The sequence below is a fragment of the Seriola dumerili genome, unplaced genomic scaffold (assembly GCF_002260705.1).
Source record: "Seriola dumerili isolate Sdu_G_001 unplaced genomic scaffold, Sdu_1.0 BDQW01000092.1, whole genome shotgun sequence".
NCBI classification, from domain to species: Eukaryota; Metazoa; Chordata; class Actinopteri; order Carangiformes; family Carangidae; genus Seriola; species Seriola dumerili.
Genome location: NW_019174347.1, coordinates 1,505,717 through 1,522,037, shown reverse-complemented (window position 1 = coordinate 1,522,037; position 16,321 = coordinate 1,505,717). Strand labels below are relative to the sequence as shown.

The window sequence follows — 16,321 nt, the reverse complement described above, 5'->3', positions numbered from 1 at the left end:
AATGGGGAAAAAAATCCAAGTTGTTTTTATTAAAAATGCAGGGACTGTGGCCCAGACTGCAGCAGAGTGCAGGGCTCGGCCTCGGTGAAGTTTTCAGAGGTGTAATCTGACACCTGACATCATCTGGTTTAGAGGATTGTTGCAGTTTGAGTGAAACCAGATGTGACTACCCTCCATGGAAAAAAAAAACTCCTCCCCAAGACCTGGAGCTCCCATTTTACTTCCTCAAAATCCAAACCCATATAAACTCACACACTGACCTACTTTGTCAGCAGAGGAAGACGGAGTCAGACTCACAGGACTTCACTGAAACTCTTTAACTTTGGACGAAAGGTAAAGTTTATTGCTTGGTGATTTCCTGGTGCAGAGTTTTACTTTCAGTTTTGTTCATTTCTTCTCTCACGCAGGGGAATTTATATTGTTAGTAAAAATCAGAGTTAGAAAGGACAACTAATGTTTTGCACTAAAGGTAAACTAACCTATGTGTGACTGAGCTGAACTGAGCTACTCACTTTTATTACAGGCATTAATTTCCTAGTAAGGACTTTAACTCTTAAGATTTCCTTCCTTTGAATCCAGGCTCTGATAAACTCATAAGTATTTTTCCATCTAAGAAAGTAATCAGTCTTAATAGGACTAGGATTAGAGAATGATTCTGACCCAGTTGCACCATTTCTTAATAGAAGGATTTTTGGGAAGTCAGAGCTGCAGCCTAAACTGAGAGTGTTCATGGAAAATTACAAAAAGAGACATGTGAAAGGATAAGATCACAAAAAAATGATGCTTTCTGTAAAAATCCATCTCTAAAACCTGCAGAAAAACAGTCACCAGGAGAATTCCTATGACTCACTGTGCACACACTGTTTCGGGTTTAGGTAAACTGTAAATTATTTGCATACAGATCATGAGACCCTGCTATGTAAATCAAGACATTTAGTTCAAATCACCCAAGGGTGAAGCCTTGGTAGACATAATCCTGGTGTGTAGGAAGCAGAGAATGTAAAGCAGCTCACTTTACACAGCCCTCAAAGTTGAAGGAAACTTTTTTTTTTTTTTTTTTGTTCTCTGCTTCTGCTAGTTTTGTTAAACTCAACAGGTCAGCGGCCTTTACTGGAAGCGACGGGTACAAATGCAGATTAGAAGCAGGATGTAGGAAAACAGCAGGGAGAAGCTGATACATGACAGATGGACGGAAAACAGAGAGAAGCAAAGGTTGGAGTAAAGGTTCAGACTGCAGCGAAGGGTTTTTGAAGTGTGGAGTTAAAAGTGCACAGAGATTTTTTTTCTAAATCCCAGATGATACCAGCAAAGGAACTTTTTCAAACACAAGAAAAAAGTTTGTTAATATGATTCTTCATAGTGGGGCTGGTATTGATATCTTTGGTATCCATCGTATTTATGTCAAAACAAAATATAAATCCACAATAATGAGTTCAGTATTTTCCCCAGAATTTTATTCCCGGCTATGTGGAAACTGGTCTCAGTCCAGCAGTTGTTTGGTTTGCGCCATTGACCGCTGGACTGCTCTGCAAGTATTTTGTCCAAAATCTGCTGCTTGAGGGTTTCCATGGAAATAAAAACCAGAGTAGCATGCTATCGGTCCACTCCACAGAATCCCATACAAAGCAATGGGGCAATACAAGTAATGTTTCATTTCATATTTTATTTAGTGAAGCAGGTTTGACTCTTGCAGCCAGCTCCCAACTCTTAGTATAAAGGTTGATACAGGTCTCACATGTACTTGAGCACTGGTTTGTTGTGTATATGTAAAACATGAAGTTGTGTGTGTGTGTGTGTGTTATTCTTCCAGGATGTTGTCGTTTGTGTGCGTGGTGCTGCTGGCGGCCTCAGCTCTGGGTCATCTGGATGAAGCCTCTCTGGACGCCCAGTGGGAGCAGTGGAAGATCACACACAGGAAAGAGTACAATGGCCTGGTGAGTGTCTATTTACTTTGTCTACTTACTTTAGTCCACAGGAAGTGGCAAAGGGCTTTAAAATGAAAGTAGAAATCAACAGGAAGAAGTGTGGAGATAAAGATTGAAAACCACAAAAGAAAATGTCATAAAAGAGTCCAATATAAAATGTTGTTTAGATTAAAAAAACGATTTTTCAAGTTTGACATAAGAGGTAGAGACTTCCAAAGCCAACAAAGGTCAAAAGGAAATGTATTCATGACACTATCTGTCATGACTAGTAGGATTAAAAAAACAAACAAACATTTGGTGCTTATATCTAAAACCACAATGTTTCCACCTCTCAAAACTTACTCTTCTGTATCGACAGTCGTTTGGTTTTTCTGGATGTTTTCTTCAGCTGGAGAAAACATGATTGCACAACTGCTGGACAGTGAAAAGGAAAGATAAGAGATAAAACAACATGTATTAATTTATAAATTGCACACTTCAATGACTCTGTGGACTTGTGTGTGTGTGTGTGTGTGTGTGTGTGTGTGGTTAAGATTCATATTTCATTACCATAAATTCAGCTCTGAGTCCAAGGTGGGATTTTGCACAAAACCAATATAAAGGAAGTTTATTTAAGAGTCAGGACAAGGGGGGCGCGGGGGGCACAGAGTGACAGAAGGAAAGATCATAGTGACATTAATGGGGAACGATGTCAAAGTTTCATTACAGCTCGGGTCTCAGTTGTTTCATAGCAGTCTGTGTATTTATCTTCCATCTCTTCTTATCAAGCTTTGTTTGTTCCCTCTTCTCACTCTCTCTGTTTGTGCTTCAGTGAGTTGCTCAACATGGACATGTTTGTGTTTGACTCACTGTCTGTCTACATCTGACTCAATTTATCAGCCAGTCAGTTCAGTGTTGGGCTCCACTCTCTCTTTCTCTTTCTCTCTCTCTCTCTGCTGTCTGGTGGACATTTATTTGGGAGGATGCCGACCTGCGGAGAGAACATTAAACAAAGCAGATGTTCCCTGTTTGAGTTTGAAGTAACTTGACGTCACTTCCAAATCTCCATCTGCCGCATTTTATTGTTCTGTCTGTTTGCTGGCGTTCAGTGTCACATGAATGCTAATTTTGTCAATGAAATTATCAAAATAGCTCGTCATCCCTTTTTCATTTCAAAGATTAGAGCAGATGTAGGGATTTATTGTTGACTGTAAAATCAACACAATAAAAACAGCAAGATATACCATTGGTCCAGATGAGAGAGAGGAAAAGTTAGACTGTTTTTAAAACATTAGGATTACAGAGGTAGAGAAGGTCATTCAGTGGATAATTGTTACTTCATAAATTCTATTTGCACAACTGAAAAACTGCACTGGGATTTTTATCTATTTCATTTTGGCCACAAAGTATTATAAAAGATGTTTCAGACTGTCAAAGTGCATCTATTGTTATTCATGGTGTTTGAGTGAATAATAGTGCATCATCAGCATATTGACTGATTTTGTGACGTTAGCACCAACTGGAAAACCTGAATTGTTTTGTCTTCTGGTGTATTTGCAGAGGCAAAAATAGTCCATGTCTAGGTCGTTATATAGTTCAACTGGTAACGAGGAATATCTACTGTTGAGTGTTTTCTTGAAAGTTGAAAGTTTTCCCTAAAGCCAAAGTGCACCAACAAATAGTGGATTAGTGTCTCCAATAAATTCCATTTATATAGTCCGACCATGAATTTGTTTTTCCCAATTATTTTTTTGCAAAGAAATAACATTGCTGCCATGATTATTTTCCCTGGTAACATGTTTAGTAGTTCAGGAAGCTTCTTCAGGAGGTGATTGGAGACAATGAGAGACAAATGAAGTGCAGGACTTTGATGCCAGGGACCATAAACATGTATCATAACCCTAAGTCACTTCTGACTCTTTCAGCAATTGACAAAAGGCTGTGATCTTTATCTAACCTTAACAAAAAGTTAAATTAAACCTGTTGTCAGTGAACATTTTGTTGATGCTTGCACCATCCACATGTTGTGGCATTATCCAGGTGGCTTTAAGTTATTATAAGATACTACATGCACTACTACTGTACTGTATGTACGATTTGTCCACAACCCAAAGCAGCTACTCCCTCACTACAAGTTAGAGTGTTATCTAACATCATTAAGTGTGAATCTTTACAGCATATGTTTTCCATAGCCAGGCTGTGTATTGTAAACGCTGAGGGAAACACAGTCGACTGGAAAAGCGACAAATGTGGGGCCGGCACTGGTTGCTCTACTTCCGTGTTTTGGCCCGGAGTGGAAACAAGACAGATGGAGTTAGAGAACGCAGTAGCTAAAAGTAAAGCAGGACATGCACAATGAGAATTTACTTTTCTTCATCTTTCTCATCCTTAGCCAGTAATTCACAAAAGTTCATTCTCAAAAGGCTGTAGACCCACTTTTCTTCATCTTTTTATTTACTTGGATTCACCAGGAAGAATTAGGGCCTCAGGTTTATCAACTTAAATCTCATGGTGATGCTTCATCCTTGCTTGATGATTTAGTTTTTAATTTAAGCCATTAGTTTTGATATTGTACTGGCAATCTAACCATGACCAGCTGCCACAAATGTCAGTGGAATGGTGGAAATTCCTCTCACCTGTGACTCAGGTTTACTGTTTCAGTTTCATTGTCTCTAAAATTTCCCAGACTCTATTTTTTTTTTTTTTAAAGAAAAAAATTATTTATTTATGTGTTTTATTTCCTGGCTGTGAAAAGGGAAGGAAATGTAGTTTATCTGGTGTTAAAGCAGAGCCGACTGCAAATGTACTTCCTGGGCGCTCGCTGAGCATCTGTTATCCCTTCACTATTCACCTCCAGCCAGAGGTCACCAGTTCTGCAGCTGTATAGTGTGTGTGTGTGTGTGTGTGTGTGTGTGTGTGTGTGTGTGTGTGTGTGTGTGTAGTGTGTGTGTGTGTGTGTGTGTGTAGTGTGTGTGTGTGCAGTTTATCTACAGTCCTGCATGTTCCTGTGGTTCATGCGCAGGATGTTGTTTCTGTGTGGACATCATGCATTTATTAATTTTCATATGTGTGTGCATTCATATGATGATTACGTGGGTGTTTATTTATATCCACGCGTAGTCAGCAGAAAAGACAACACATCTCTCTCTCTCTCTCTTTAATCAGTATTCCTCCACCACTTCAACCTTCCTTGAACTGACATCAATGTAATAGAATCAGTCTCCTCGCATGATTTGCATTTTCCATTACTGGAAAGGATAGAAATAATGATCATAGTTATGCTAATGGTTGTTAAGACCATGAATACTAAGCAGAGCATTGGATGTTTTTAGGTAACCAACCATGAGAATGTATCTCATTCTCACATTGCATGTATATAATGTTTAAGCAGCACTGACATCATATAAATATAAAGTCCTACTCTCACACAGATATTTCTCAGCCACACGTGGTGGTGAAGGGATGTAAATATAAACATAAGTTTCAATAGAACTGGACAAATTTGTTGCTGTACACAAGCTGCACTAGAGAAGATTGTTGTGTGTGTGTGTGTGTGCACTGATTTAATTGGCCTAATTAATGAAATGGGGCAGCTTTCTGTCTTTGCTAATTAAAATGTAAATTTGCCCTATTTGCCCAGATTCATTTTCTTTCAGCTGTCAGGTGTTAGCGAAGTAAGTGTTAGTGAAAGGATGGAAATAAAATTTAATACTGAGGTATAGGTGACAGAGGAATATTTGTTATGAAGTTCATATGTGTCAGGTGAGAAGGACCAGCATGCAACTGTGACCCAGTGAAGGCGCTGGAGCCTCAGTCCTTCAGTTGTCTGAAAACTGATCCCATAATCCACTGAAAGACTCTCATGTGTTAAATGACGCCCTCAGGTGATTCTGTCAGGAATTATTGTGCGATCACTTCATATTTACCAGGTGTTTATTTCAGATGTTCATGAGACCAGATGTAAAAGCTGTTTGTTCCTTTCAGCAGCCTGAACGCGTTCATCACAGGGGTTTACGCAGCTAATCTCATTTTATGTTCTGTTCAGTTTTTGTTTTTTGAATTTGACAAAAAATTGACACCCGTACTTTTGTTTGATTCAGGATGAGGAGGGGATCCGCAGGGCCATCTGGGAGAAGAACATGCGCATGATCGAGGCCCACAACCAGGAGGCAGCGCTGGGCATTCACTCCTACGAGATGGGGATGAACCACCTGGGAGACATGGTGAGTACGGACAAACAGAGGCAGGTCCGCAGCAAGGTCGAGCGATCGAACGTCTGATATCAGCCCAATAATGTCCTGACATAGGGGAAAGACAATGGACGGACCCTGACAGAAAGACTAGCCAAGTGATTGGTTATAATCATCTAATCTGACACAGTGACCATCTTGAAAAACATAAATCTCACGTAGTTTGATCCTGGCGTCATCAGGAGCAGGCAGATCACCACTATAACCAGTATCACCAGTATTAACTGACAGCAACATTCACAATAACAATGACTGTGATGAGTTTCCCTCTTGTTTTTGTTTTATCATATTCCAATTCCATTATGTGACAATAGCGCAGTTTTGACTGAACTGAGGCATCTCCCCAAAAACCAATCAAGCCACCGTTCCCACTGTTCTTGGATTGTATCCATCATATCGCTTCACTCAGCCCAGCTGCTGTGGTGCCAACACTGAGGCAGCTGTCTCAGGTTAATGAAGTAAAAAATTACCAACTGCCACGACAAGTAGCCTGAGGATACATCTTCTGTACCTGTTTTCCAAACAAAAACTCAACTAACAATTGTTTTCATTATTGAATTATAGAAAATAGTGACGACTGCTCGCTTCAATTTCTCCCCACCCGAGATGACGTTTTCAAATGTCTTAGATTCAGTTCACAATCATGCACAACGAAGAAAAGCGTCAGGGAAGCTGGAACCAGCTAATGTTTCAAATTTCTGCTCAAAAAATTATTAATTCGATTATTGAATTATGAAAGCAGTGGCCTATTTATTTTCTGTCGATGGGCCAATCAGTTAAATAGACTAATTGCTGCAGTATGAGCTCAGGGTGCATTCAGAGCATAAACTGAGGTTGTTTCATTTTCAGTGTCTCACATCGTACACATGAAACCAAACGTGTTTGATTCTCATTGGAGAGACTGTGGTTAAAGTCTCTGAAAATCAGCTGCTAAGTGTCAAATATTCCCTTGTTTTGTTTTTTTTTCCATCATCAGTTCAGGCTTTTAGCTGCTGTCATGTTTGTTTTCTGCATCAGTTGCAGCTGTAGTCAGTGATATGTATGTCAGTGCAGGTCATGACTGACGGTTGTTTTTACATGAAGATGCCGCCTGTAACAACCAAACGGGTGTGTAAAAGCAGCGTCACTGGTGCTGGGAGTTTATTTATCAGTGACAGGAGCACGTACACGTATCCACACTCTGGATTAATGGCCAGTTTCATGTTTATGTAGGAACAGGTGGCTGGAAATGAAGGATGAGTTTCCATTTTCGTTTAGTTTTACTGGAAGCACTTAAGTGAAATGAAAGAAATTAACAGATGGTGCGTATTTCTTCCATTAATGATCTTTCTGCTCACTGGCTGAGCTGTGATGAAAACACTGCACTGGGGAATTCAGATTATATCACGTCATATAAGCAGCAGTTTCATTGTGACAGCCAGAAAACAATAGAGAAGTCTGTTCTTTTAATTCCTCCTTCGTCTGCATTTCCCTCTTTCATGTTGTTGTTTTATAAATCTTTCATGTTCACTATTACACCTCTCCTTGTGTCACTTTTTGACATTTGTACAACACAGAAAACTGACATTTCACTTTGGAGTAAACTGTGTTAAACCCATCTCTTCATGAAATACTTTTCATCCTCCGTCACCCTGCTGAGTCAAATCCTCCCTCTCTCATATCTTCTTTTACTTGTCCTTGTCTTAAGTCTAAAAATAAATCCTCCCTGCCCCCCTCTCTTGTTCTTGCCCCAAAACATTTTTTATCTCACAGGATTATTCCAGGAACCAAGGAAAGTTTCATACCATCCACTTTCAGCAAAATACAACCTGGAACCGTTAACCTCTACACTCTCGGTTGCTTGTTATGTGTTTGATCTAGAAACTCAGCCTGCTGTTGCACTTCTTCTTTTTTTGAAGTATGTAACACAGAAGCTCAGCAGCGTCCCTAATGACCTGAGCCAGGATGTAAAATGTAACGTTAACTGTGTCTCTGTTCATGCAGACGTCAGAGGAAGTGGTTGAGAAGATGACCGGCCTGCAGATCCCCAATAACCGCGAGCGCAGCTTCACCATGGCTCTGGATGATAAGGTGTCCAGGATTCCCAAATCTGTCGACTACCGCAAGAAGGGGATGGTGACGCCAGTGAAGAACCAGGTCAGATAAAAACAGACAAGCTTATTGCGCATCCAGTGTTTAAAAAGATGTTAAGACTCGGTTGCTTTTTGGAATTAAAAATCCTCCGTCAGGAGCTGGTGGAGACCAAAAACGGAGCTATAAAAAAGAGGGGATATTGGACTTAGGCTACGTCCACACTAATCCGTATTTACTGCGATTTAAAATGAAAATCTCCCTCCAGACGACCATTTTAGCTCCGTCTCAGAAATGATCTCCATCCATACAATTGCACCTGAAAACACATACATACATGACCATTCACAAACACTGGGCTTGCACAAGCTGGTGTAAACAGGAAGCAGATTGTCTACTCTGCAGTTGATTAGTTGCAGAAAATACTAGAAAGAGGAACAGCAAAGACAGCTATAGAGTTAAAATGCAGAATTTAACTGGACACACAGCTGCTAGCAAAGACAACAAGGTCAGTAATGCTTGTAATTCATTATCCTTGTTGTATTCACTGGTAGTCGAGGCTGATGAGAGCCAATCAGAGAGCGACGGTAGGTGGGTCTACGTCATCATTTCCAAAGGTCTCTGTTTTTTAAAACTACAAAACTGAGTGTGGGTGTGGCCTTACATTCACCAGGTTGCCAGAGAAACGACTCCAAATAAGTGCTGATGCTGCTCTGTAACTGTTGGATGTGTAAATGAGCAGCTGTTTTCTAACATGTCATATCAGGTTGATGATACGTAAATGTTGTGTTCACATCTTGTTTCTGCTGCCCCCAAGTGGCCAAAAATCATCAGTTATTCCAGGCTGAAATAAAAGAGGACATTAGAGCCGACATAGTAGCTGAAGAAACGTGCATTTCATGGGCAGGGAAGTGGACGAACCTGTTGGTTGACTAAACTGTGGGGAGAGACTGTTCTGTCCTGTCCTCACACCTTTGGCATCTACAACATAAGAGAAACTACGATGTGTCACTGCAGATAAAGGACATATGACAGCAAACAAAACAAATATTCAGAACAAAAGTGAGTTTGAGTAAAAGAAATATTTTCAATATGATCAGGATAAAAAAATCATTGAGCATAAAAACTCATTGAGAACAGACACGGAGAACATGAGAGGGCAGATTTAAATTACTGTGTCATAGTTCATACTAATCAAAAGAGGAACAGGCAGCACATCACACCAGGGGGAAGTTGTTGTATTTTTGTAACTGTCATATTCCTGCCGATAAGTGTTCCTGGTAACTGAAATACAAGATATTAAGTTAGTTCCTGTTGGGTTTTGACATGTGATATTATTTTCTTGAGGCTTTGGGGAAAGAGAAAAAGTTCCCAAGGCTGTTTTCAGGCGAAATGTTAAGAAGCAAACTCAAAGAAATCTCAGTGGTTTCTGTGGGGTATTTTTGGCAGGTATTTATTATAAGAACTTGAGAAAAATCTTCATGTAACAGCACGTTTGTTGTCACATCAGATCTTGTAACTTGTTGTCTTATAAAATCCTCATACGTGTCAGTGGACAAGTTCAGGAAGTGGTGGCCTTGCAGCAGCATGTGACCTCAGAAATGGCTGAATGAGATTCAGAGTATGTGGCGGATATTTTTATCCGTAGCCTTGAAAGAAACGATAAAAGCTTTCAGAAAAATACCTGGAAACATCCTCTATGTTTTCCCTCCCAGTGAGAGTACGATCATGTGACCTGCTGCCTTCTAATGGACTTTGACAACAAAGGAATGAGTTTGATTATCAAATGTAATTAGTCATTACAAGCGGCTCGGACAGAAGGGCCATATTCATGTAAACGAGGGTTGAGCAGGACAGGAAGTACATAGACTGAAATATGGCATACATCTGTGCTTTCTGCTCGAAGGCCCATTAGCAACACCGTGATGTTATGTTATCTAATAAACATCAGAGCTGATAGTGAAGCACTGAAGGTTCACAGGGTTAATATCTTGATTTCAAAATAATATTTTTTCAATGTGTTTAGCCATTGTGTTTTTTGTAGTTTGAAAATTAACCCTGAAAAAATAAAATGAAATAGAATAAAAATAAAATAAAACAAAATAAATAAAATGAAACTAAAAATGGTGATAACCCCATATTGCAGAAAAGTAGATTTTAGTTGGTTTAGCTGATTTTTTAGTTTATCTTATTTTAATTATGCATTAATTCAATGGTTTGTTGTAGTATTCCAATGTAAATACAAAATCATTGTACAATAACAACAATAATAATTATAATATCAGGGTTTTTTGCAAACTAAAACATATTTATCACATCAATATCATGTGCTGCAAATAGGCCTGCTAAAATATAAATTATTTAGCAGACAGCATTGTGTAAGGATGATTTTTATTTCCATAAACATTTAGTGTCAGTAGATTAAAGTAAATAAATACAATAATAGGCTAGTACTAATGTTTACTACTACTACTTCTACTATTAAAAATAAATAAACATAATCATAATGATAATAATAGTGATTAATCCTGGATGTGATTTCAGACTTCATGTAGAAGGATGTTGTCTCCCTCTGGTGGCTGAAATCCAACCTGCAGCTATAAACAGGATTTATTGAGCTGTCCTTCAGCTTCCTGTTGGCCATGAATTATTCAGCAGGCTGGCTGCACTTTGTGCATACTAACAACTCTGCTGCTTCCTCCACAGCTCCTTTTCTGATGACTGAATTGTCTTTTGATGTTTTGTTTGTTTCGGCTCCACCAGAACTCAAAGCCATGCTCAGAGCGTCCAGGATGAACTGAAGTGATTACACATTTACAAAGTTTTTAATTGGAGAAACTCAGAGCAGCAGAATGTCAAGAGTGTTTTCCTCGAGGAGGAGCAGCGGAGGTGTTTTAACTCAAAGCTGGGCGAGACATTACAGTCAGACAGTGTCTGTAATTGAGTTTTATTGCCTCAGACAAAGAGATCATGACCGCACAGGCCAAGGATCCAACATTTGGATTTTATATTTCTTTCTATCAGATGTTAAATAACAAGAAATATATTTTTTATGGAGCACAAAAAGCTAATATCGGTCTGGGTAGATTGGGTGAGGTGTACCTGTCACTAAATACACTACCTCAACATCACACCAATATGTGATTGTGAGACGTGATTCTGGCATAAATTTGATGGTGTAAACAGCTTCCATCACATAACGGACCCCTGGACATTTCAGTCCAGTTCATCCCAAAGGTGTTTGTCCAGACCAAACTGGGAAAACCATGTCTCTGTGGACCCGGCTGTGGACGAACACCACTCTGTCAAAACAGTAGTTCCCAACCTTTTCTCCTTGGGACCCCTTTAAACAAAAGAGTATTCATTTATTATCAGTATATCATTTTTGTTGCTGGCTACATATGTTTGTGCCAGTTCAACTAAAGAGTCACACCTTTCTCTTTATCCAGAATTTTAAAAGATTATACTTCCTGTTCTCTTAATCTTCTTACAGCCCCTCAGGTGTTATCTTGTGACACCTTACAGGGATCCTAAGTCCCAGATTAAAATATAATATCACTGTATGATGTAGCATTAACACTGAGGGACCTCACCCATACCATGAAAAACAGCAACCAACCAAAAAGAGACACAAAAGTACACAATGTCCATTTATGGTCGAACACCAGAGCTGCTGTTATTGCTGTTAATGTTGCATTTCCACCTTACAATTACATAGCTAAACATATATGTAAGTGTAACAATATCAATATTAACCTTTAAAACTTCATTGCTAACACACTGGATTAAATCTAAGATGTATCATCAACTTCCTCCCCAGAGTAGCATCATTGTTGTTGTTAAAGTTGTCAAAGTCTGCCCCCCAGTGGACAGAGAGGAGAAGACACAAACTGCATCTTGCTATTTTTCACTTCCCATTTAATATGTTTGATTTCCTGTAGGTTGATGAGGTGTTAACGAGGCGTTCACATGCTGTCCTGGAATTTTCCTCCGTCTTTTTAGATTTGTGAATCTAAAAATCAATCTGCTGACTTGATTTCCTTCTATTTTCTTCTTGGTTTTTATTGTGCAGTGATTTAGGTAAATATCTGGATGGGTAGTAACGTACACATTTCACGTATTTCTACTCTTTATATACATTTAACTCACATCAGAAACAGTCGGAACCTGGAGGAATATGTTTGTAGGTTTATACGTTTTTGTTTAATCTTTTTTTTTTTTTAAATCTCTCACTGTTTTCATCAAACTGAGCTAAACAACATTAATCCTCTTACTCTCCTCTCTGTCTTTCACTCCTGACAGGGCTCCTGTGGCTCCTGTTGGGCCTTCAGCTCAGCTGGGGCCCTCGAGGGCCAGTTGGCCAAGCAGACAGGTCAGCTGGTGGACCTCAGTCCTCAGAACCTGGTGGACTGCGTCACAGAGAACGACGGCTGCGGAGGAGGATACATGACCAACGCTTTCAAGTACGTCCAGGAAAACGAAGGCATCGATTCTGAGGTGGCCTACCCGTACGTCGGAGAGGTGAGAAAGTCACAATGACACTCATTTACTAAGAGATAACCTTCAGCGGCCGTCATCTTAATGAACTATCATGTGTCCTGTGACTGCGGGAAAGCGTCCGCAGGAACTGATGTTCACCACATTTCTGAAGCTTTAGTTTTTCTTTCCTGTCACGTCTTAACACTTGTTCTCTTGCTGGTGTTGATGTGAAGCCCTGGTCTGGGGCCAGGAACCAGAAGTAGAATTGGTCTCAGTGTCCACCCTGTAACTTAAGCCCTTATAGACCTGTGCAGTCACCTGGATGCTCAACATGAACGGTGCAAGAGGGTGTGACACTGGGGTCAAAGGGCAGATAATCCTGATAACTCCAACAGCCACACTCCCCAAAACACTGTAGTCCTAAGGGAAGAAAGTCTACCTACCTCCACCTTTGAAGCTTACTAATTAACATATTGTACTTTGTTTGTTCATACAAAAACCAACGTGTTCAAAGGCCAGCTATTCCCCCTGTTCCCAGTCTTTATGCTAAGCTAAGCTAAACAGCTGCTAGCAACTCTCTAAATTCCTGTAACTCGCTGGTTTTAAATGATACCCACAGTCTTGCATAAAAAAAATAAAAGAATCAAAATGATGACAACTTTGAGAAAATGCAGATTCACACTGAAACCAAAGTGGTAAATGGTTCCTCACTTGACGCTCACAGTGCCACGCATCATCATATCCCTTTTTCCCTTTTGACTGTGAAGCGGCAGCAAATATTAGATTGAATTGAGGTGATTCAGCAGGAATGATGAGGAAGAAACTCTTCCATTGCCTTAAAAAGACAACAAACACACTCGGTTTATTAATGCACTGGCGAAAGAAGGAAGTAGAACTGCTTGTTAATGATTGTAGGCTGCTGTCTCCCCATTGTTGGGAAGCCGTGAATGTACTAAAGCCAAGCACATGACATGAGCAATGTGCATGTGAGAGTGAAACCACAAGGGTTAGTGTAAAGAGCCATGAGCAACTGTCTTATTTTGATCAAACGACCCTAAAATATTCAATTTATTTTGATGCAAGACATTTGAGATCCTGGAAACATCAACTGTTTGGTATTTTTGCTTGAAAAATTATTTGAACGACTGAGTTATGGAGGATTTCTGGATGAAGTTCATGTACCACCGCTATTTGGCTTTTCCAGCAGAAATCAGAAACAAACATTTCCAGCATTCTTCTCCTCTTTTGTCTCGACCGCAGAACCAGCCCTGCCGCTACAACTCATCGGGCATGGCAGCTCAGTGCAGAGGCTACAAAGAAGTCCCAGAGGGCGACGAGCACGCTCTGGCTGTTGCACTGTTTAAAGTGGGTCCAGTTTCCGTGGGCATCGACGCCACGCAGAGCAGCTTCCAGTTCTACCAGAGAGGTCAGTGAAGCGCTCAGACGTCTGTTAACAGGCACTGACTCGTCCCAACATTGTTATGATTCGTATTATTTCATGTAAATAGTGAAGTGTGTGTAGCGCATCACTACCTCGTAATCTACTACACACAGAGGCACACGTCAGGTAAAATGCTTAAACCCTCTTAAACCTCCCATGAACACGCTACACAGTGCACTGCTGCTGACCCCTTGCATGTGAGGCATTCAAGGAACATCTGTAAGTTGTAGCAACTACCAAAAGTCTGCATGTGAGGCATAAACATAAAACCAAAATGGTTTAATAAAAACCTTGTTATAACTTTAAATATGAGCATTCAGTGTGGAGAGGGCTTTAAACAGACCTTCATGTTGGGACATAAGACTTACCTGAACACACCAACATAGAGAATTTTTACCTGACAGTTACTTTAAACTGTGACATGATCAGCAAGTTGCTCCTCTCACTCTTCCACTCTGTACTTGTGCCCAGGTGTTTACTACGATCGCAACTGCAACAAAGAGGACATCAATCACGCTGTGCTGGCAGTGGGCTACGGAGTGAACACCAAGGGGAAGAAGTTCTGGATCGTCAAGAACAGGTGGGACACATCACCTGTCTGAGTCTGAGTGGCAGCAGGTGGCTCATAAAACCACTGAAATGAAACGACGGGTTGTTCTGTCGGCGTGGCGTTGATGTGATGGCGTCTGTCTGACGACAAACTGATGACATGAAATGCTGTTTGACTCCTGGCGATGCTCTCACATCTTTCTCTCTCTCTTCCCATCTCTGTCGCCCGTCTTTGGTCCCCCCCCCCCACCTGACAGCTGGAGCGAGAGCTGGGGCAACAAGGGCTACATCCTGATGGCACGTAACCGTGGCAACCTCTGCGGCATCGCCAACCTCGCCAGCTACCCCATCGTGTGAGGAGATCGGAGAGTACGGAGCTCAGAGGGAGACGAGGGGAGGACAACGGGGGCTCTGCTCAGACTACGATACATGAGAAGAGATCCTTCCAAATCTCAGTGAAAACATATTTTTAAAAATTCAAATAGGACTCACTGTCATTTGGAATGAATCTCCTCTGGTATCAGAAAGGGTTAAATGAAATGGACTCTTGGATTCAAGCGTCCTTAAATAACATCTGAGGACGTTTTGGTTATCTTGAATAATTTGAAGCACTTTGAGCCCCTCAAGTCTTTTCAGTTTTATCTCCAGAGCAGCAGACTTCCACTGTGGTCGGCTCCGTAGAGAAACACATACAATCCCAGTACCTCCAGGGCATGGCGTTAGTAACACTTACCAACGTGCCAAGTTAAATCTGCTCCAGTGACCCAGTGTTTGGCTGATAGTCCGTGATGCTTTCAGTCTCTCGTTTTTTAATTACAGTGTGTGTGTGTGAAAACGACTTAAATTTAAATTCAGTGTGGCAGGAAACATTGCTGGGCAATGAGAGCTCCTCCTCTCCTGTTGACGCTGAGTCCTTTAAAATCCTGCACAGTTTTTCTTTTCATCATGTCAAACTTGTTGTTGTTGTTGTTGTTGTTCTGTTCAGCACTTTTCTGATGATTAAACTGTTAACTGATGTTTTCTATGAAATTGAATAAAGGTTTCATTTTGAATTTGAACGTATCATACAGACTTTTTTTTTAATGATAAACCAAGGAAACATGAAGTTTTTTCCCCCTTATCAAGACCATTTAGCATGAACATTATCAGATTCAATGGGTTTCAACAGTGGAACAAAATATCAGCTAACAGGTAAAAAAAAAAAAGTCAATTCACAAGATGAAAAATAATAATAATGAAGAAAAAAAACCTACAATTTAAAAACTTTGTATATGAACAATTCTCTTTATTTAGTCTCAAATGATCACAGACTCTCAACTGATACAGGCTAATGCTTTCTACAGTCAATGTCTGCAGTGGCATGATGTCAGTGTATTATAAGCATGTGATACAAAGCCTATAGTATATATAGTATAGTATAAAAATAATCCTGTCAGGGGCTATAACCATATAACACAGAGTCGTCAAACCCAGTCTGTTTATATTCACAGCAGACTGAGTTTATCCATCCAACACTTTGGTCCAGAGACCTCAACAACATCTGGCAGACGGCCATCGAATATGATAACCTCCTGACCCTTCATCGTCCAGCCTCCTCATCTTCACCTACACTTTGGTCCCGAGTCTCA

General features: G+C 40.3%; 1 protein-coding gene across 1 annotated transcript; it reads left to right on the top strand.

Moving 5' to 3' along the window:
* Positions 1-227: 227 nt before the first annotated feature.
* LOC111222414 (cathepsin K-like) lies at positions 228-15,751 on the top strand. Its single transcript, XM_022746128.1, has 8 exons — positions 228-333; positions 1,811-1,934; positions 6,005-6,127; positions 8,138-8,290; positions 12,527-12,745; positions 13,964-14,129; positions 14,616-14,724; positions 14,951-15,751. Exons 2-8 carry the CDS (start codon positions 1,812-1,814, stop codon positions 15,048-15,050), a joined length of 993 nt encoding a protein of 330 aa, XP_022601849.1. The 5' UTR covers positions 228-333; position 1,811; the 3' UTR covers positions 15,051-15,751.
* Positions 15,752-16,321: the final 570 nt, after the last annotated feature.